We start from the raw sequence: 23,305 nt of genomic DNA, 5'->3' as shown, positions 1-23,305 counted from the left end.
TAGTTTCCCTCTTCAGATTTTCAATATCCTCATATATCTCATTTATATTAGGTAGCTGTAGGGTAACTACTTGACAGAAAATAAAAGGCAGGCATTTATTTATTTTTAAATAAACTTTATGTAGAGAGAAAATGCAAGCCTGAAGATGAAATTTTAGTATGATGTATCTGTTTCTCCGAGTGATGTTGACAGTCTGTAATAGTTTTCTGTGCTAGGTTGATTCTTGGGTATTTTAAGATGACTTTTTTTTTTTTATGGCTGCTTTTTGTTGCAGAAACCAGAGTCTGCACATGAAATTTTTAGAGAAGCTGGAGTGCCACGGAAGCAGAAAGTTACAACATTTAATGTAACAGATGATGCCATAATTAAGCCAGGTAATTTTTTTGAGCTGCTGAGTATTATGTGCTTAGTCATTTAGCAGTCATCTGCCACTTGTAGACCTAAATGAAGTTATGATGTGTATTTCAGTGTTGTTTTTTATAGAAAGTGCTGAATTCTTTGTCATTAAGCACAAGCAAACTTTTTGCATAGGGAAAATCAGAAGATGGGTTTTGGTTGATGAGATGTAGGATTTTTTGCCTTTTCCAGGATACTGTGTTTCCACCTATAAGAAAATAAATCCCATCCAAATTTACTCTGAACATTGAGTTAAGAAGTAAATGTCTGTAACCTTGACTCACTTATTGGGCATAAATATGGATACAGTTCCAGGAAGTTCTTTGTTTATCCTTATGAGAGGGACACAGTTTTGTGGTAATATTTCTCAGGACCCTGAAATAGCAGTTGAAGTTTTGTTTCTTCTTGCTGCATTCAAAAGTAGGACGAAGGCTGCTTTTTCTGTTTTACAGCTTGCAAAGTAAAACACACTAAATCATGTTTATAACAAACATTCTCACTAAAAATCAGTATTGGAAGTTTGGTGATCAAATGAAAAGTTTAACATCTCTGAGGTTTTATTAGGTAGTGTATTTAGGTTATGTTTGTTTTGTGGTTTTTGGCAGTTACAGGTATTTTCTGAAGAATTATATAGGGTAGGAAATTCTACTGTTTTGCATCTTCGTTGCCATTAGTGGAGCTTTTTGCAAGACCTATTTAAGACTGCAGTAACTGATAAAAATCAAATCTGACATGAAGTCTGGACTGATAAATGGGAGCAATAGCTTGAGATAAGGCAGAATAGCAAGTTTCTGATAAACTGGTTTTGCAGTGTGTGTATTTTGTACATAACATCCTTTATGTGCATGATTTTTTGTCAGTTGGCACTTATCCAAATGTGTGGATTATGTAAATATAACATGAAATAATATTAAAGTTTCTATGTTTGAGACTTTTGAGAGGTTTACATCATTTCAGTTTGCATTCATACAGATTTGAGAAAGCATGGAAGCAATTGAAAAGGCATGAAGCAATTAAAATTTCATTTTTTTAATGGATGTATAACAGACTGCAAACTGAAATATGCAGCCATGTGAATCTTCAGATTAAAGTTCATTTAGAATGAACTAAGCTATCAGTTTTGCTTTGTTGGCTTTTTTTAAGCTGCTAATGAAAGAATATTTGCACTTGGATGAAAAAAAAAAATCACTGAAGACAAAACAAATCAGAAATTAATATTTTGATATTGCAGGTACTTAAGGAATTAGTGTAATTACAGTGAGGTGAGTGATGTCACAGACCTACAGTAGCACTGTTTCTGCTAAAGGTCAGCATGTAGACAATTCCCCAGTGGAGGAAGCTGTACTTTGGCCACAGAGTTTAGTTTGGAAACACTGTGTCTTCACACAGGAAGTGTTGCAAGATTATTTTTTTAACCCCATTTTTTATAATAAATGATGGGGGTTGTGGTTTATTTGGTTTTTTGGTTTAATTTTTTTAAAAAAAAACTCTCCACCTTGTGAAGTGCTAGTAGTTCTAAGTGCAGCATATTCTGTTTTCTTGCTAGCATATGTATTATGAGTCTAAACTAATTAGGCACTTTGGGCTTTGGCAGTGTATGAAGGGCAATGTATCTGAGTAAAGCTTTGACCCTTCCCACTAATCTGAAATTGGGTTATATCCTAAGATGTGTGCTTAAACAGTAAACACAAAGCATCTATTTCAGTCAGTGAGGTTGATGAAGAAGAACAAATAAGATGTAAATAACAAGTTCTGTTTCCTTTCCTGTGACTGTAACCTGCCCTGGAGGATAATGACTGGGCAGTGGTTGGAGGATTTCAGCACTAAGTTGAACATGGTCTCTCCTCTTCTCCTGCAGGTACTCCTTTGTATGCTGCTCACTTCCGCCCCGGGCAGTTTGTGGATGTTACTGCAAAAACGTAGGTGCCTGAGGATTTATCATGTCTTAAATCTCTCTCAAAGAGACTGGCTGACTTTTTTTCTCTCTCATTTGGCTTGAACCCATGGCTCACAAAAGCTGAAATACAATTGCAACAGTAGTGACAGGAGGTTGACATCCATTTGCTCATTGGGTCAAAAATATCAAGTTATGTTTCTTGATGAGGCTTCCTCTTGCTTTTGAACAAGGCTGGTAGACTATTGATGCTATTGAGGCTGAAGTCTGCCTGTGTTGTCTCTCACATGTTCATGATTAGCATGGGCAAAGAGATACTTTAATACAGTATCTCTGGTATGTAAAAATTCTGAAAGGTATTGGTTCCCAAAAAGACTGCTTAATTTTAATTTGGTGAAGAGATGGGAAGAGATATGCAGATAGCATATCTGGATAGCAAAAGGATAGCAAAAAGGTAGTGAATACATTTAGCAGTACAACAGAGCTGTCAGATTCTTTTGTTGTTTGTTTTCTCTTGCATTCCAGCTCATGTCCTTTCCAGCAGTGGCTAAAGATCTTTTACTTTAGTGTGGGAGGAATAATTTCCTCTTAGACCATTGTGAATGCCAAATGAGAGCTCAAGTAATAGAGGGTGTTTGAAAGAAAAACTGGCATTCTGTGGCAAAGACTGGTCCTGGCTCTTGTTGTACATCTGTGATTTTCCCTGACCAAGAGAGCTCCTGTCTGTATATTTCAGTGTCATGATACAAAGATAACATTTGCCATCACGTGTTTTATTTTCTCTGCAATGGAGATAGTACCCAGCTGCAGTTGTCCCACATGTAGGGTGTAATACCTATAAATGGCCAATGCTGTTCACAGGATTTTGTATATATGGGGAAACTGACCATATCAACAGAGCTGAGTATGCAATTCTAAAAGAGCTACACCTCACTGCATTTGTGAGGGCACGCTATTAAGAAAAACAGTTTAATGAATTGATTGGAATTAGTATTTTTTCCATGTCAGACTTTCTTATACACTTAGGTCTGGCATATTATTCATTCTGCTTGTAAATTGCATTCAGTGAGCATCCTGTAAGAGACCATAGCTTGTTTGCAAAACAAAGCACATGATCGTTAGGAATATAGTCATTTAATGGAGATTATGTGTCCGTCTTTGTTAATGCAGAAAAGCTTTGCTTTTCCAGGAGCTTTTCCAAGAACTAGGAAAGGGATTTTTTAGCAGTGTAGAAGATATTGGTAAACAGCTGCAGGTTATTGATTGGTATCTTGCTTTTAGTATTTGAAAATACTAGCAAGCTAAAAATGGACTGGGTTCTTGGTCCTGTTCAATGAATCCATCCTAGATTGCAGTTCAGTATTTCTAATATGTTTTCTCTAGATATTTGTATGATCCCATTTCAGAAATTAGGTGTGTGTTTGTACTGCTGATTTGGTAGCATATTTCTTGTAATCCTTCTGTAAAGATAATGTTCTTTAAAGTGAAAGGTGAAATGGGTTTTCCATCAGTGTGATTCTCTTATCATTCCAGTCTTTCTATATCAAAAATTTTTAACCTTTTTCTGTAGCTTGCTCACGTTCTGATTTCTACTTCTTTGGAATGCTTTGGAATGTTTATCATGTTTCCTTACCTCCTGGGCAAGAATTAAGTTATGTTACTATATTTCAGTTTTTCTTCTATTCTTTTGTTTTTTTCCATGCAATTTCATGCAGCAAAGTCCCATCCAACCTGGGGAAGGACTTGGAGGGAGGACCTGGGTCTTTCTGTTTCAAACCACTTTGGACTTGAAAAACAGTAATTCCTTAGATGTGGTGTGAAGTAAAAGTTTTTAGAAATATATTTACATGAATATGTACTTTACATTTTTGAGTTTGACGGTAATTTTGCTTTAATTAGAGGAAACTCCAGAGTGTACAGTGTTAGAAATCATGTGGATAAAAATAGCAGTGCTGTTGATAACAGCATGATTAATTGTAATTAGTCCTTTAAAAAGGAAAGAAAGAAAACAAATATCACCTCAATGAGGAGATAATATAGTGGAATATAAAGGATTTTTTAATCTTTTACCAACTTTTAATTGTTCAGCTGAGCAAGATATCCTTTTGAATGCTTCCTTCTGCCAAAATGTAAATAAAATAATATGCTCCTTATGTATAAGCAATCTTCAAATTTCATTTCAGAAGTCTTGGGTTAGCCTCTTCATTTGGTTACCAAAATGTAGGGGGTTTTTATGACTGTCTTCTTTTAATCTTCCCTGCAAATGTTTTTGTCAAAGTCTTTTGAAGTGTTTTGATTCATTTATACCTCTGTAAAGAAAAACACTTTTACAGGAATGAGAGGGTTCAGGTAAAGATTTATGTTTGAACTTGGCTTTTGTTTCAAACCTCATAATGGTTCAGCATGGTATGAGTGGCTTTTATAGCACAGAGACTGGGCAGTGTGTCTGCATGCTGTCAATCTTCTATAGTGCTGAAATACTTTCCTTAGTACTAATTTTCAGTAATTTAAAAGCTCAATCCTTAAGTTTAGCCCTGCTAAGCTTGGAGCTAAAATGCACAACAAAATCCAGAAACACCTCTCTCACAGGCTGCAGCTCTGTGACCCCACCTTGAGTACTGCTTACAGCTCTGTGGTCCCCTCTAGGGATGGAGCACCTCCCCTATGAGGAAAGGCTAAGGGAATTGGGATTGTTCAGCCTGGAGAAGAGAAGGCTTCAGGGTGACCTAATTGCAGCTTCCAGTACCTGAAGGGAGCCTGTAAGAAAGATGGAGAAAGACCTTTTACAAAAGCATGTGGTGACAGGACCAATGGCTTCAAACTGAGATTAGACATTCAAACTTTTGGATTAGATATTAGGAAGAAATTCTTTACTGTGAGGGTGATGAGAAACGTCAGAAATGTTGTCACTCCCGAGAAAAAGCCAACAGTAGTTTTGTTGGAAAGTGGTGAGCTTGGAGTGTTTATGGTTTATTTAAGTTTTGCTCAATTAACAGTGTAATCTGAGCCTGAATCAGAAACCTCCATTTGCCCAAGTTATCTGAGTAAGTAGTTGGAATGCTTTTCCCCTGCAGCATGAAATAATGCTCTTTTAAATTAACTGCATTTGAAGAGTTACTAGCTAAGTAAATTGTTGCTTAATTCCCATAGCTTTCTAAATGAAAGTTCTCTCATTACGTACTGGCATTTTTCTTGTATCAAATCTGGAAAATGAGGGTTTGTACAAAATTAGGTGGTTGACCTCAACAGCTGCTTTCCTGCAGGTGAGACCAGAACAACTGTAATTAAACTCTATTTTTAACTCTGCAGAAAGATTATTTTTCTTTTAACTCTTGCATGTCCTAGTTTTTCATATCATCATTGCTCCCTATTTATTACTTTCTGGGAATCAGGTAATGCTTCACTCAGTGAAGCCAAGTAAACTAAGTCACTATATTGCATCTGTTGAGGAACATTCTGTATTTCAAATCTAGTTTTATAAGTCTCATGCATGTGGGGTTTTGTGTTCAGATATGGTGTGTAATGTTACTGTTAGAACATTAAAGGTGTATAGCCCTTGATTCACACCAAGACAACAGGTAGAAGATGCCTTAGCATGATACCACAACAGGGTAAGTAGGATGTCAAGCATTCTTCTTCAGGTTCTTGGTTATCATATTTCAGATACTGTAGCAAAATCAATTCTTTCTGAGTGGATTCTAGTAATTTATTCTGTTAAGTTAATATATAGTACTGGATTAACATCCTGCTTTGACAGACCTTAATGTTTTTTAAAAATCTCAGCTGGCTTAGGTTAAGTTTAAATAATTACTTTTCTTTTATTGGTGATCCTTGCTGAATGTGTTCACTTGTAGTAATTTTTAAGGAGGGCAAAGAGGGCAGTTAAACAATTTGAAGTTAAATGAGTGATATTAATAGCTGATACCTGGTGTTTGTTCAGAAATTGACAAGAACATAATTTGCATAATATTCATTATTTTTGTCAGAATAAAAAGTTTAAGATTTATACAATACACTGTATAAACTCTTCTCTGATTTTCCATAATATGTCTTGAACAGCATGCATCTTAACTTCTGTTCCTTGTTTATATAAGATAAATATTAGTTTCAAAAGCATATTGCATTTCATACAATTGGAAGAATGTAAAGTCTTTGCATTAGAAATATAGATAAATTGTGGATCATAGAGAAAATGTACTCTTTTTTGTTTATTTTTCTTATAGTGGAGAAATCCACCCCTTGTCTGAAAACAGATCTTATTCACATCAACTTAGGCTGGAAAATAGAATGCTTGGGGTATATTGCCTGAGCTACTAACTGCCTAGTTGACCAGTTCTAAATTTTATTATAAACCAGATGTTAGTAGGTTTGTTTTGAAGTTTGCATTCAGTCTAGATAATCTTATTCTGTTCTTACTCTGTTTCCAGCTTTATTTCAGATAGAACATGAGTCAAATAAGAAATATACACAGTGTAATTGTTTGTCTTCTTGACATTGTGACAAAAAAATTACACATTGTTTATTCTTTTTTAAAGTAAAAAACTCCAAAATGAAAAAAACTGTAACTGCTTCTTATTAAATTATTTCAGTCATAATGGCTGTGTCATATTAAATAGGAAATTAATGTCAGGAAGTCCTAAGTTAGGTGAAGTGTCCTTGTAGATAACGGAATGATTTTTATAAGTCAAAAATGAAACTAATCTGAAACATTATTGAACTAATATGATGAAAACGCCTTGATAGATAGTAAAAAAAAAAATGAAATATGAAAATAAAAAAGTATAAAATTAAAATTAGAAATTTTTTAAAAAGTATAAAATGCTCTTAATTTCAGTATTGCAATATCTTTCCTTGACTTTAAGCAGAATATTTCAGAGACTGAAGATTTGTTTTCATATTCCAGATCAACAGATGCAGGAGAACTTTCAGGTTTACTGGAGTACTCGTTTTTCAGTCTGATCACACTTTCTGTAAAGTTCCTAAGGCTTCGGTGTTGTAAAATCTGAGTCTTTGTTCACAGAAAATACATGTGTAATTGGAAGGACCAAGAAGCAACTGAGTATTCTCTATTGCATGAATCAATACTAACAACTCTATCTTGTAATATAATCACTTTTTTTGAAGTTATCTTATAGTATTTGATGTACTAAACTCTATTTAAAAACACATCTCTTGCATATATGAAGTATTTATGTTTTAAAATTTTTAAGCACAACTGACAGTATTCTAAATTGTTTATATTAAAAACCAAGTAAGGTGAATGAAATGTTGAAGTGATTTCATGACATCAGAGATTTATTCTTCTTGGCTAAGTTTGACAGTAGTGTTTACTTTTGAAATGGTAGCTTTCTGTGGTTGTGTGGTTTTCTCTGAATTGCAAGGGCATTTCTGCAGCTAAAGAATTTATCATGCCCCATCATTTAAAGAGAGAATTTATCTGCTCGCTCTGTTGACTGCACACCTGCAACCCACTTGCAGTTGGTTTTGGAGACTTTGCTAAGTCCATCTTCCAGCTAAAGATGCCAGAAGTAATCTGCTTGGAAAACATGGCCAGTAATAGGTAGTTTAAAAGAAAAAAACAGCATTTTGACAGAACAGATATGAGTTTTCCTATAGCTTAGTTTCTGCATGTATTTCATAGTTACTGCTCCCTAGCAATATAAAAACAGAAAAACACAAGATTAGAGCCTCTCTTAAAGTGTATTTTTCAAACTGTTTTTTATGACAATTTCTGTTTACTACTGCAAGCTTTTAAAATAAGATGATACTGTCAGAAAGTGGTGTTACAAAGCCTTGCATCCTTTGGATTCCTGTCTTGTGTTCCTGATCCCAGGTAACCCAGGTCCTCCCTCCCACAGGTGCCTTTATTCAGCTTCCTCTCATGGCCCCAACCCTCTTCATATCTTCATGTCCCACCACTGTCTGCTGGCCTGGAAGGACTTGTCTTGCTGATGACAGCCACTTGCATGACCAGCCAGCTGGCAGATCAAAGGCAGATATCACTGCTTTATTAAGTTTTAGCTTTTCCTTAGCTCTAGGTAAGGAGCAAAAAATAGTCAGGAGCTTCTAACCAGTAACTTCTTTATTCAAACAATTACACATGTTTCTTTGCCAGATTTAACTGGGATTGTCCCATAGGTTCTGAGCGGGGAAGGGGAAGACCAGGAGACAGACACTGTGGTTGCACAGCTCATGTTCCCTTACAATTCTGTAGCTTTAGAGAGTCTTTCTTTATGGCTATTTTTGACTGGGGTTTGATATGTTCAAGGTAACCAGGACAGCAGTTAGAGGAGAGCTGAATCAAGTGAGAAGAGGAAAGAATCTGCTTTTTGTTAATGTTGGTGTTTTCTGTGTTTGTGTGTTCACTAGTTTTTCATGGCAGTGCTGAGCAGGGAGTCAGCCAAGTGCAGTTCCTGCATAGAGTGTGCTCATACCCAGTTTTATTTTAGATGCAAAGTACCTATATATTTTTATTTTTAATGTGAAGTGCATTAGCAGAAAAAGTATTTCTGTAAATCAGAGGAAAAGGATTCTCTTGCAAAATCATAGAATCACAGGATATTCAAAGTTGGAAGGGACCTACAAGGATCACAGGGTCCAATTCTTTAAGTGAAAGGCCCTTACAGGGATGGAACCACAACCTTGGCATTAGAAGCACCATGCTCTGACAAATTGAGACAATTTCAGGTTAAATTTAATAATCAGTGCAGCCATAAACACTGTGGTCAGACTTCTGCTTTTGGGCACAGATAATGCCAGTTTAACACACACTTAATTCAGCTTTTCCTTTGTGCAGTGGTGATTTTTCCTATTGAATCTGTCCTGGCAGTAAATAGAGAATTCCAAAGCCAGTAATGCTGTCATGTGGCTCCAAGATGAAGGACATGGACTCTGAAAATACATTTTATTTGATATTGTGTTTTAGAGCTTATTTGTTGGATGAATACAGATCAAGGGAATTACATGTCACTATACCCAAAGCTGCTCTCAAGAGATGAGTTTGTTGTATGGAAATGTTCCTTCTAAGTAGCCATCTCATCCCTCTCTCAATGCTTAGGCCAGATCTTAAGTTGTGGTATATGGTATTATTTGGGATTTTGACAGGGTTTTTGTTTGTTTGTTCTGCTGCTCACTTGGTGAGAGATGCATTATGGTAACTTTTATTGAGGACAATCACAGCAAAGAGCATTTTATGTTAGTCTTCTTGCCTGTTTGACTCTTCTAGTGCTTCTTATTCTGTAAAGCAGTCTTTAGCATTGTACTAAAATATGTTTATGGTGCAAAGTACAGATTTTTATACCATGTTTAAGTGTCTTCCCTAAGCTGAGTGTTGTTAAAGGTAAAAAAATCATGAGCCTGACTGGAATTGTTGATTATTGCTAGAAAGCTTATGTCTGACTAACCCAGGTTTGTTTCTTAATTATTTTTGTTTTCAGAATTGGTAAAGGATTTCAAGGTGTCATGAAAAGGTGGGGATTTAAAGGTCAGCCTGCAAGCCATGGCCAGACAAAAACTCACAGACGACCTGGAGCAATATCTACCAATGTGAGGATTCTCATTTCCCATTAAAACATTCTTCATTGTTTTTAGAACAGCTTACTAAAACTGAACAAATGTACAGTCACCAGCTGCCACAGTTACTCTGTGCTAGCAGGGAATCCCAGCAGCAAAGGAAGTTCAGAATCCTGAATAAGGAGCAGTGCTGTTCTCTTAGGCCTCGATTTATGAATATTCTCTATTGCTGGTAAATGCTCATATTTTAACTGAGCTAATTGGCATATCTTGTAATATAGTGAGAGAAACAGTCTTAATACTTCAAAGAGAGTTCTAAGAAGCTTTTATCACAGCATTTATAGATTGGAATGGATTTGCCTGATATGTTATCCTGCAGATATTGTACTCTTCTTTGGAACCCTGGTTGCTTTTATCACCTTGCCTGGCATGTGTAGCTGCTTCATGATCTGATCCCCATAATTTAGTAGGGAATTATTCCCAGAAGTGTGTAAGCTTCCATGCATTTCTAAGCAGAGTACAGAGTCATATTTTTACATTTCAAACTATAAATAATATTAGTATAGAAGCTCTTTGAACAAGTTAATTTTAGGCTTTGTCTTATAAAGGCTGTACAATATTTAGACTGAACTAAGAGGAATATTTTGCAAACTAATTAAGATAAACTGAGTCATAGTACTGAACATGAACTGTCTGTAAATTTCTGAGAGAAATTAAAATTTAAAAAAGGATTAATAATGCTCAAGAGAATAGTAAAAGCAAAAAGGCAGCAGTCAATGAAGTCTGAGTAATTGAGAGTGTAAAAGCATGTGTTACTGATTTAGTCCTCAGTTTCAGCTGGCAGAAGAATTCTACACCTGGCACTTGTTTTCATTGAAGAATGTAAATATTTGAACACTAAACACTATTTTAGCAGATGGTATTCATCATTACAAAATAACCCCTTTCCTTTTCTTTAAATTAGAATTTCCTAAGCAGTAATGCTGCATGTAATTTCACAAAGTATATAGAATGAAAAATGGTATTGGAAGTAGGTATGATGGAAAGGAAACAAGGTGAAAGGATGCAACAGGGGAAAAGCAATGCCTTGATAGTACTTTCCCATCTATGGTTGGCTATCTCAGAGATTTTTGTAATCCAGGACTGTTCAGTAGAGAATCTTCTCCCTAGAACTGCATTGCAACTGATTTCCTGAAATCATGATTTCCACAAGAATTAAGAAATACTCCAAAAAACATTATTAATGTATAACAGAGAGGTGCAGGATACAAATCCTTTGATAACATTGTAGAATTGAAAATTATTGCACTTGTTCCTGCCTTTTTTCCCCACCTTTGTTGTCCAGTTTATGCCCAGCCAATCAAAATTGGGTACAGAAACTAAAGAATACTGGGGAGTGGAATTAAAAATTCCACTCTCAAGAATACACACATTAAAAAAGATCTGATTGACATCAGTGTAAAAACTTTTTGATTAGGGGAGGAGAGAAACTACAGTGTGTATGTATATATATATATATATATATAAATATAAATCTTGTGATTGTGGTCAAGTATTTCAGAACACATGTAGAATAAAACCTAACCTCTGGCAGGAGGTATTTAAAATGCTTATCAGGATTAGATTTTTTTGATATTATAGATTTTCAGCCTTGGAAATACCAGCATATCTTCTCTGGTGTACCTCTTGCAGTTAACATGGTGGTTTTGGCCTTGTTTTTATCTAGCAAGCTGCCAAAGTTTATCGTGGAAAGAAAATGCCTGGTAAAATGGGTAACATCTACAGGACATCTTTTGGTTTAAAGGTGAGTTCTGGCTATACCAGGGTGTGTATAAGGTAGTGGCATTGCCAAGCAATGGTGTCCTGTCTGCCATCTCTGCAAGAGTCCAGACAGCAGCATCTTGAAGTAAGCAAGCTGGAAAGACCAGAGCAGCAAATGTGTTCTCCTGTTCTCTTGTGGGTTACAAATAACTTATCTGAACATCCTTTTGTGTTTGTGGCACCCTGGGAACTGGGATTTCAGGTGATGCTTCCACATTCAGTGTGTTTTTCCTTATGTCCCTTGACTTCTGCCTTTGAAGAGGGAAAACAATCAGTCTTTTGGTGATTTCAGTTAATGTCTCCATGCCTATTTCATTGTTCACACCCAACCCAAATCTAAGTTGTTTGAAGCTCTGACTTGGTCATGGCCTTTCACTTTCATGTGCAAAAAGGGGGTTATAGTTTCTGTCCTGATTCTGATTTGTGCATAGCTGCAGCAGCTCCCGAGCTATTAAAGTTACTCTGTCTCTGAAGGCAACCTCTGCAGTTTGCACAAAAAACATTTTCACCTCTAGTTTGCCAAAAAGTGCTGCTGTTGTTCTCAGTTTACTATAACTAATTTTTTGTAGCAGAACATATGTGTGTTCAGTTGAGCACCTGATTAAGAAATTAACATATGGTAATAGGAACATTTTCACAAGGACATTTCTTTTACTTTGTCACCTGTGATGTTTTTCATCTTTTTCAACTTATTCCTGTTAGAGGGAAAAGAGACCTGGGAGCTTTGGTTGGTGTTACACTGAACAAAGAGCTGCTTTACCAAATACAGTCACCAGCCCTTTAAAACTGTTTCAGTCTCTTGCATTAGGAAGCTTTGCTCCCAGAGTGGCATGTGAGTGAATTCTATGGCAAGTTTAGGCCTGTACAGAACATTTTTCTTCCCCAGGGTATCACAGCCAATTACTCAGTCTGGGCTTTGCTAGACTTCTTGTAAAACTGGGAATAATCTCTAAACAGGACTTAATGTTTGATTTTTTTTTTTCTGTCTCCTAGGTATGGAGGATCAATACAAAACATGACATTATTTATGTAAATGGGTCTGTTCCAGGTCACACCAATTGCCTGGTGAAGGTATGTTTGCTACTTTCAATACTGGTATTAGTGACTCCTAAGCTCTCTACAAATCAATTTCCAAATGGAAAAACAGTGGTAGGATGCAATTTTCATTTCTTCTGAGAAATCTTGTACTGTTAAATCAAAGGGCAGTGGAATCAGTTGTGTGATAGAGCATGGTCAGCAGGGGCAGTAAGCACTGAATGGCTCGGTAGGGCACTCTAAATGGCTCCTTCTTAGATTTGCACCCACATATCTTAGGATACACCAACACAGTTGCTGAACCCTGTGGTAAGCTGTGTTCATCCCCTTTGAATGCCAACATGAGCCTGTAACGTGGTGGTGAGATTTCCAGAATGTTATTTAAGTGTTATATTGATGAACAGACACACAACAAGTCCTGCTTTAGAGGTTATTTAAGCATTCCCATACCCAGTAGCAGTTACTTTTCCAAGAAGCAGTTGAGGTACACAAAGAAACAGCTGGAGTTCACAATAAAGATCTGAGTTCCCTTTGGAATCAATATAAATGTGCCAGTGGTATTTTCTGTGGCAGTCTGCAGAATTCATTTCAAATTATTTGGATATTGTTTCAGTTTTCTGTAGACAATCTTAAAACAATGAAGAGTCTGATAAGTGTTCTTATGATGTAAATAATTCACATCAAAGCAAGAAAAGTGCTTTTCAAGGGTAGTTTTCAAAGTAGAATTTTCTTTGTTACTTTCTTTCTACTTATATTCTGCATACCTGCAAACCACTTACTTGGAGGAAGTTGTTTCCATTCTGACTGAATAAAGTGCAGGGTATCAAATGTCTTTGCTATGAAGGACTATGATGAGTTTGGTATGCATGTACCTCTGTATCTGAGAATTTTAAATCCTCAGAAGTACTGCAGGGATTTAAATGGTTCAGGACTTGAAAAGTTGAAGAGTTCATCAAATTCAGATGTTTTCAAATAGTTTATTATCTTCTGGTTTACTGTGGACATCTGGGTTTTTTGTCTCTTAGCTGTGGAGGAGAACTCTACAGCTACTGGGCCTGTGTACAGCAACCTTGCCTTCAAATAGGGTTTTTACCCATAGAAAATTAATGTTTCTCTCACTGCAAATAAGGCCTTTTGTCCTGGGCAAGGTATCTCTTAACTGTTTTTATTTTAATGTCCAGCCCAAGTCTGGGGAATACATTACACATTTTTCTTCCAAATATAGTGAAAATTGGTTAAGAGATGTACAGGAAAAGTAGTTTTCAGGACAACTTCTGCAAAATTACTGGGCGTGACATCAATTACATAGAATTAAGAGTGTGGTTTGACTGGCCTTTCATCTGTATATTGGACTGAATGAACTTTTCTTAACTGTGTTCAAAGTATTTTTTCCTAATCCTGAGGCATGAACCTGGTTTCTCAATGTCAGTCTGAAATTTAATTAAGTGGGAATTTATTTTAGGATGTTAGTTTTAAATAATAATGTGTGCATACAAGCAGCATAATGTAGCTGAAAAATTGAGAAATGTTTGATGCCCAGACTGTATTCTTTGATCTTAATAGTTCTCTTAAGCAAGAGTTAATTGTTGAAAAATATTGTGCATCTTGTTACCCTGGTAATGCCATTAAAATCCACGTTGGTGGCAAATGCAGGTACACATCTCACATATTTTATTTGTAAGGATGCAACATCTTATGAAGCCACTGAGACTGAGTACAGTGCCTGTTTTTACCAGATTATAACTTTTATTCTAACTAGACTCAAAAATCTAATTTTTATTTCTGATTTTAAGTGAGTTAAGAAAACAAATATTTATTACACACCTGTAATATAAATTGTTTTTTAAAGCAAAGCTCTGTGTGTTAATACTGCACATTCTTATGTACACCATGAAGATCTCATTCAAACAAATCATTCTTCCCTTGCTGATCAGACACTGCACGTTCTGCTTGGAAAAGAACACACATGGGAAGAATGAGGCTTTTCTTCCCTTAGAGCTCCTTGCTTAAGAGAGTGTATGAAAGATTTTGACCAAAGTGCTGCGGACTCAAATTTTCATGACATTTAATAATAAGTAACACTGTGTGAGGTCAAGACACAGCAGTAGGTGTCGCTGCTATTAAGAAATTGGTCTCCCAAAATTGCTTCCAGTCTTATTAGGAGATTGAAGGCAATATGTAGTAAGCTACATTTCATTCCAATTCCTTGAGCTGGTGGATCCATTCTGTGGCTTTTTCCTTGCATGGGCCATATGAATTACATTACATTCATTTTTTCCCTTATTTTTTCAAATATATCTGCAAAGAGTAGAAAAGGCTTTAATTATAAAATCAGGTAAAGCAATACTATTTGGTTCTCTGATTTCTGGGGGTTTTTTTCTCCATTAATCTTGCTGCATTCATCTGTGGTGTTTTTAGCTTCCTTACACCTTTCTTCACAGTGTTTTCTTGTTTGCTTATAGACATTGACTTCCAATATATTGTTGTATATTTGTTTGGATCTGTAGTTGGGGAGAGGAATTATGGGATATTAGCTGCTGTAATTACTGTTCATTCCACTAAATACCTGCCTGTAATAAGTAGGAATAATGTCTAGGGAATTTGAATCCATCTGTCTTTGAGTTCCAGAGTGAAATATTGCATAATACTTCCCTCTTTGTGTGCCTCCAAGGGGAAGGCATTTGTGTTCAGTACCCACTCTGTGTTGCTTGGTAACCATTAAAACCATAGTGCACCTTTAAAGCATATATTTATTTTGTATGTTGTATTTTTGGAAACTTCATGCATCAGCACTCAGTTCAGACAGAGATGAAGCACTTAAATTTTTCAAGTTTTGTTTTCAGCAGAATAAAATTGCAGAATACTGGGATTGATGGATTTCTGTTTTTAATTAGAATCAGCTTTCATTTGATATTGCACATTGAAGTATGCAGGTAAATAACTGACATCAGTAATGTTTCTAGCCAACTGGAAAACTAATGTAAAAAGCTTACATAGATTTCTTTCTCAATTGCAAGGTGTGATAAAATTAATAAACTTTAGGAGTGTGCTGGAATGCACAGAGTTCTTCTGTTACAAGAATAACATTGCAGAGTAAGCAATTGTAAAATTTGTGTGTTGGGCCTATCAAGATTGCCTACCTCAGGAAACATCTGTTTCTTTCTGGGGTATCTTCTTAGATCCCAGGGCCCGTAGTTACCATCTATAACAGCTTTCTCTTTCTAAAGGTGATGGCTCTGGAGTGCTCTCCCAGCTGTGTTATCAAAAACTTCTGTCTTTCAAGAGAGATGCACAAGACTTAATTCTCTTTTCAAGTAGATGCCTTTTAGTGGAGAGTAATATAGTATATTATAATTCACGATGTTATACTTTGTCTAGAATAGTATTTTGTACCTGCCCTGATTTTAAGGTACCTGATTTTCTTAGGATATTCCGTGTTGATCATTTTAAATACATCACTTGTAGTGAGGGCAGAAATTCTGTCAAATCTTGTAGCCCATAGGAGTTGCTTTGCAAGTTGATACTGAACTAACCTGTTTGTATGCTAGACCTGAGTCCAATTGAAGTATCCAAGTTGCTTTAGTATGATGTTCCACTTGAGCTAGTAACTGAAGTCTTGACATTCCCTTTTGTTTGGCTTTTTTTTTTTTTTTTTTTTTAAAGAGAAGTAGTGATTTGCATCCTATTTATTTTGTACCACACTTCCCAATGTTACTGTGCTGTGTTGCTAGTTGTTGATGCCTGGATTGGGTGCCCTCTGCTCAAGTTGAGGACATGCAGGGATAGCGTGGTGCCTTCAATTTTTTCATGTTCTCTGTCCTGTGCCTTGGGCCTCATTCATAGAGTTGTGTGGAGGTTTGGGGGGATTTGTATGGCTGGGTATTTAAGACAAAATAAGGCTGGTAAGAAATGGATATAATTCTTGGGTTCAGTTTTTATGTCTAGCTTCAAAAATAGCAGGGAAGCTGAGTTAGGTGATGTATGACACCTCGGGAGCTTATTTCTAATCATTTTCTATATTTAAACACATTTTTATACACAAATAGCTTGCATTCTTTGCTGTGGTTGCTAACACAGCCTAAAGCCCTGTTAAACTACAAATGTGAGTTCTGACTTAAGCATCAGTTTTTAACACTTGTTTAAGACCACATTAAGCCTTTTGTGATGATAGATTTCTGAGTTTGTGTTTGTTTATACTACCCATTACACTGTCAATATAGGGGACATATATAAGTGCAGTTTATTAATTGTCTGCAAAACCCTTTATGACTGTTCTAAAGATTTAGTGACCCAACCAGCTCCAATTTCAGCTTTCTCTAGTATTTTTCTAGATAAAATGACCTGTCAGAGAATACACTGTAGTGGTTATATCCTCATCTGTATATAACATCTATCTATCTATAGTATAGTCTACTGTAATATATAGTGCTATTAACACAGCAGTTGAGTAAGCCCAGCATTTATTATATGAGGTATGTAGCAAATGCTTTTATGGATAGGAGTAACAGTTTGGACTATGAGCTTGATTCCTTCTGGGGATGAGAGCCAAATTCACTGGATTTCAGTAACACAGCATGAAAACTTACTCCTTTATTAGGGAGGGATGTTCTCAGGACGTTACTAGGAGAGCAGGAAGAGCTGTGCTGGGTCACCTGCACTTCTTTTCTGTGTACTTGCCTATACAGACTAGTGTAGCTGCTGCTGCTCCACACCAGTGAACCTCTTTATACTGCTGTGAAATTATTGTTCCTGTGTCTCTTACCTCAGATTACTGAAACCTTTGGTACGCTGGGCCCTTCATAAATGGAAAGGGAGTAATTAAATAATTCTCTTGAGAAGACAGATAAATCATTCCATGTTTTAGCTGCTAAACAATACTTTCAGGTGTAAAACGAAGTTGAGTTCTTCTTTAAATAGTAATGATAATGACAATACATGATAATAGAATTCCATCTAACTTTTTTTAATTTCAAGGAGAAAGAGTTTCATGTAGCTTGGTAGTGATGCTCTAAGATAGCACTTTTTTACTTTAAATTGCATTTGAAAGCTATGAGTGTAGAGAAAGATGGAAAAAGAGCAGTAGCTTCACCTGTCAAAAGAAATACTGCATCAATTATACCAATAAAAAAAAATGACCATATCAGAAGAAAACAATTTTAACATCAGATGTGACCTGTGTTTCTGGAATCTGTCAAGCTTCTGAGGAGTTTGGAAGGGGCAAAATGAAACAATGTTGTACTGCTCTGGGTGCAACAATGGTCTGTTAGAGCTGTTTCAGGAGACTCTTAAAACTGTTTTAAGAATTCTCCATATCACACTGAAGATACTCTGTCCAAAATGCCCCTTGGCATTAATATGTAATTCATACAATGTTAAGTCTGGACAGAAATCTTAAATTCATTTAAGTAAACTAATGCAGGACTGAAATTAGACTTCTGGATTTTCCTTCAGTTAAGAGCAGATGTCTTACTGCCAAATCCTGTCATAAGAAATTGTTTTAAGAAGTAATGGAAAAAAAATAGGAGGAAAACAAACATTTCAATTCCTTTCATTTTCTGGATGTCCAGAGCTGCCTGCAATAACACAGCCTATATGTAACAGCACATACTATTTCTTGATTAAAGTAATCTAAAATAACAAAAAGTAGATATGAAAACATTTAAATAAGATATACATGAAATGAATAAGTTATCATAAATAAAATCATTTCTTCTAACCTTTCTGATACTAACTCATGTAGGGATCATGAGGGGTTTTGCTGTTGACAGAGAAAGCTTTTGGTGTGTAATAGGATTAGAGAGTAAAGGAGAAATCAGCAAGGGAAATAATAGATAACCAGTGAAACAGTTAAAATGGGGTTTCAGATAGCAAAAGAAGCAGCCACAGTGTATTGAAAGGGAAGGATGACGTCTCTGAAGATGCCATCCTTCAGGTGACACTGCTGAAGCTCTCTTGACTGTTTCTTCTGAACTCACTGTTGCAGCAAAGGTCTGTGGATTGGATCTCAGTCTTGTTCATTCCAGCTAGATGTGCAGTGTAAATTGGGAGCTCTGGCAGTTCACAAGACCATAGAGAGCACTTCTGTAGAAGAGCAGTGTTCTACTTGAAAAGCTACTTAGCCATCCTAACCAGTGCAACACATTGAACCCCTCATCCCCTCATTCTTAGCAAAAGGCTTTCTTGTGTTTATCAAGCTTGCCCTTAAAAATATATTGGAATGCCAGATTTATTGTATGTACTATCTGCAGGAATCCTCATGGATTTTGGGAAAGGTTCAAGTAATAGTAGATATGAATTTGGTAAATACAGTGCTGTCAGAACAGAGCATTAAGTGGGCACAAATTTTTTTTAATTTAATTTTTGGCATAAATCAGAACTGTCCTACATGAGGTCTTTGTCCAACCTAGTAAGAACAAGCATCCTGTTCCTTAAAACCCTACCAAAAACTAAGAGGAAGAGTTTATCTTCTCTCTACTAAAATTTTGTCTAATCTATTTGCACTTTTTTTTTTTAATCCACTTGAGTATAGTGCCTGAAGGGGATTATTACAGCTCAGGAGGAAGATGATATGTAACAATATAAAAAAGAAGAATTTAATTTTAAATCAAATTTAAGAATTTGTAGCTCTTTTTTTTTTTATTCAGAGATACCAGCCTTCTATCTGCTACTGCAGACAAACTGCTTTTTGCTGATAATTCTTGCTACTAATTTTCTTCAGAGATTGGAGTTTCAGGGGCTAGATTTTAAATCTTTCCCCATGTAGAGAGGTCAGTAAAGGAATTTCTCTGTGGCACCACTCTTCTCGCAAATAAGCTATCTTAGAGGCTCATGTTCAACAAACTTAGGTACTGATTCCTGAGTGAAGAATTTTAGATGTTTAACTCTGCAGTAACTGAGCAGCTCTGCAATAGCCAGAGGGATTCAGTACAGCACATGCACATATCTTTGCAAAATTAGTTGCAATAATTAGTTTGCATCACGCATACAAATGCATGTCTTGTTTGTTGAAGAGGCGATTACACTGCATAATAGAACTTGGAATGTCAGGTAGGAACATACTGTGAGAAATAAGCACTCTTAAGCTATACTCCTATTTTAATAACATTGTAAAATATTGAGCAATGAATTCATATGAGAAGGTTTTGATTCATTGTAATGACAAATTCTCTTTGTATTTTTTGTTTGTTTAGTTTTGCTGATTTTTAAAATCTTTTTAAGGATGAGTACAAAATGTTAAATTCAATATCTGGGGTTGATGTTAAAGTAACTGATGATTATACCTGGAATTCTTTAAACAAGTGGAATGTGAATGCTGTTGGGTTTTTCTTATGCATGCAAGCTGAGTTCTTTAAATTCTAGTGTTTCACTGTGTAAAAATCTTCTGTAAGATTTATTAACCCTACTCTCCCCCTTCCTGCTTTTCAGGTCAGAGATAGCAAATTGCCTACTTACAAGGACTGCAATAAAAACCCTCCATTCCCTACGTTTTTTGCTGATGGAGATGAAGAACTGCCAGAAGACCTTTTTGATGAGGAGATTTTCCAGTTCACAGATCCATCTGTCACATTCGCATAATGTTCCTCGCATCTTTGAAAACACAGTTTTGTTATTTTCATGTACATTGCAATGCTGTATAAAAGTAAGCCTATGAACTGCAGTCTGGCCAACTGACTTAAACACTTCAGGTATTGCCATTTTGGTCAGGTAATCAGATTTCCCACTGTCAGTCTCAAACCTGTACTTAAAGCAACAGGTGGGTCTGAGGGACAGGTTGTAAAGCACACCAAACTGTGTGTCTTCAGTGACCTTTTGTCTTCTGCCCCAGGCTGTGAAAACCTACACAATCCTGAAAAACTGCTGTTTTGAAGATGGTTCCAGTTCATTTTCTGAATGTGAACAAATTCTGTTTCTCTTTTATGTGAAGTATACTGGGCAACTCTGATCAAATCAGAAAAAGGTTCCAAATCTGCCTTGGCATCTGAGGTGGGGGGATCCATGAAGAATTATCCAAAATAAAACAAGAAAATGCGTGAGCATTGTTTTACAGAATGAGCTTGTTTTGCTTCCTTTTTTTGTCCAGATCTCTTTATCTCCTTTTGCCTTTGTGTTGTTTAATGTAGCAAATACCCAACAGATTTTCTGGAGGGAGGGTGATGGTGGCCATATGTAGGGTGAGGGAGTGTTTGGGTGGGAAACATTCAGTAACAAAGCAGCACTAGGACTGCAGGGGCCACCTGTTTGTCACCTTTGCTAACAGCTTCTTCTGAACTTCACCGAGGTCCCTTGAATGTTCTCTGGAGAAGTCTCTGTGCATCTACCATGGCATTTGTATTGGATTCTTATGCTGTTATAGGAGAGCTGTTTCCAAGGAAAGAGGCCAAATGTGAGGCATTTGTCTTTATGATAGTGCTCATTTTTCTCTTCTGTCCCACCTTTCAATAGGGATCGTGCCCCTTCTGCTTTTCACTTTGCATGATTTACTATTTATAAGTTTGATCTTTTGGATTCTGTAAATCTTCTCATGTACAGAAGTACCTTCATAGCTGTCAGTGCCATCTGAGCACTTTACTCACAAGCCCTGCAGTAGTTCAAGAATTTGCATACAGTGTTACCATTAATACCCTGGCAGTGCTGTCTCCTCATCTTTGCAGCTTCATCACACACTATGAGCTCAAAGGAAGCCACAGGTTTATGGCAGTACATTATGGTGAACTCTTATTATATCAGATAATATTTCAGTGTGGGGAAAATCATCAAACTACTTCAATTCCTGTTTCTTTGGTAAGAGAACTTTTCCCTTTCTGGCATAAAAAGTGAAATTGCAATGATCTGATCATGTTGCTCCAGAGAATGACTACAGCCATTCAGACAATACTGTAGTTAATGTGGCCTTCCATTTGTTCAGTTTTAAAGTTTCTGTTGAAACCAGTATTCTATCAGAGTAATCTGCAGTTCTGATTTTGAAATGTGTGCTGATGTCCGAAAGTATTTCCTGTAGAACAGAAACAGAGGGAGATGGGTGAGATCTGCTGATGTGAGCTCAGAGTAGTGCAACTCAGATTGAAACATAAACTTCCATTTGACCCATTCTTCCATCAGACATTGGAAGGCTTATGGTGTTTTAATTTTCCTTATTGTTTTCATCTCTGTTTTCTGCTCTTCTGAGTAGAGAGGGGACTTTGAGTTGAGAAAGCCAGGCTGAATTTATTTCAAGGAGCAAAATTGTTCATAAGTGTGATGACATCAAATGCCTTTAGCCCACCTACAAGTTTGTTCTTAGAAAAGGTTAAGGATGTTTAATGAACTATTTTTAGACATTATCAAAGGTGTTGAAGCTGAATATTTATTCATCGTGGCCAAAGGTTGTAGCTAATGGAGATGTGCTTTTAAGCTTCAAATAAAAGACAAAATTAGGCAAATATCAAGTCCTCGTGTCTCAGATGAGCCAACAGTTTCTCATGCAAAAGGATGTGTTAATTTTTGTGAAAAGGTAGACCAAGGGCTCTGTTGCAAGTAGGTGTATCTGTGTGTTTTGTTGCTGTGTCTGAGTAATGACAGTTTAGAGCCATCAGGTAACATTTTCTCAGGCAAGCAACAACAGCAACAAAAATAAGTTCTTATTCCATATTACCTGTAGTTATTTAAGGAGAAGGAACTGAACATGTTACCAGAGCTCTGAATCCTGTAGGACAACATCCTACCCAAAGCTGGGAGCTGTTATGCTGCCCAAGGAAGTAATTGCTGGCAAGCTCTGCTGCCAGTGCCATAACTTGAGAAGGTTGCCACAAGGTCTCCCCAAAGACTCCTCCTGTCCAGGCTGAGCAACCCCAGCTCTCTCAGCCTGTCTTCATAGGAGAGGTGTTCCAGCATCTGATCACCTTTGTGGCCTTTTTCTGGAGTCACTCTAGGAGATAATTCTGTGCCCCTGTGCTGTGGGCAAGGCACTGATCTGTGGTTTACATGTCCAGGAGCTCATTAACCCTCTCCTTATGCTGTTGTGTTTGTTGGGCTTAGTGGGGTGTTTTTAACATCAGGAACATGCTCCTCTGGAGGAGGATGTAGGGTTAAGCTTTAGCTGTATCTGTGGCTTCATGGTGTGACTGCTTTGAAAAATAAATACTCTTCAATAATAACCCCTCTCAGTGGTTCTGTAATAGTACGTGAATAAACAGTGTCAAGCTTACAATATAAGTTGAAAGTAAAAAGACAGCAGGAAGAGGAAATCAAAACACTCATGTATCTCTTGACAACATAATTGCAGCCATTGATTATAAACAAGGAAAGTTTATTTCTCTTGAAATACCATACTTTCAAATAGCATTGCTCTGTCATTATGTGAGACTGATAAACATTTTCATTTGCTATTTTCACTTCATGTGGAAAAATGTGGTTTGCTCTGTTAGAGTTTAACAAATATTATTCTAGTAAACTGAAGGGATGACAAGAGCTTATGTGTAAAATTCCACCTTCCTTACTATTTCCTTGCTGAGTTTTAGAAGTTCTGGAGGACTTCAATGATCCTAGAGGCCTTTGCCAACCTTGAAGACTCTGTGATTGAAAGAAAAGAAAACTGATTAGGATGTGAACTGTGAGGGGGCTGAGGTGCATAACCCAAACCCCAGTCAGAGGCTTCCCACTGGCAGCCTG

The 23,305-nt window shown here is 36.6% G+C and overlaps 1 protein-coding gene across 1 annotated transcript in view; it reads left to right on the top strand.

Annotated features, from left to right (window-relative positions):
* The window catches only part of MRPL3 (mitochondrial ribosomal protein L3), a 28,367-nt gene extending 7,660 nt beyond the window's left edge, over nt 1–20,707 (top strand). The window contains exons 5-10 of the mRNA XM_054638306.2: nt 275–374; nt 2,255–2,315; nt 9,727–9,835; nt 11,529–11,606; nt 12,617–12,694; nt 20,084–20,707. Coding sequence (XP_054494281.1) covers nt 275–374; nt 2,255–2,315; nt 9,727–9,835; nt 11,529–11,606; nt 12,617–12,694; nt 20,084–20,233 — 576 coding nt within the window. The 3' untranslated portion in view covers nt 20,234–20,707. The remainder of the gene's footprint in view (nt 1–274; nt 375–2,254; nt 2,316–9,726; nt 9,836–11,528; nt 11,607–12,616; nt 12,695–20,083) is intronic.
* Nucleotides 20,708–23,305: the final 2,598 nt, after the last annotated feature.

This window comes from Agelaius phoeniceus, chromosome 1 (genome assembly GCF_051311805.1).
Source record: "Agelaius phoeniceus isolate bAgePho1 chromosome 1, bAgePho1.hap1, whole genome shotgun sequence".
Classification (NCBI taxonomy): domain Eukaryota; kingdom Metazoa; phylum Chordata; class Aves; order Passeriformes; family Icteridae; genus Agelaius; species Agelaius phoeniceus.
The sequence above is the reverse complement of the archived record's forward strand: the minus strand, read 5'-3'. Positions and strand labels throughout refer to the sequence as shown.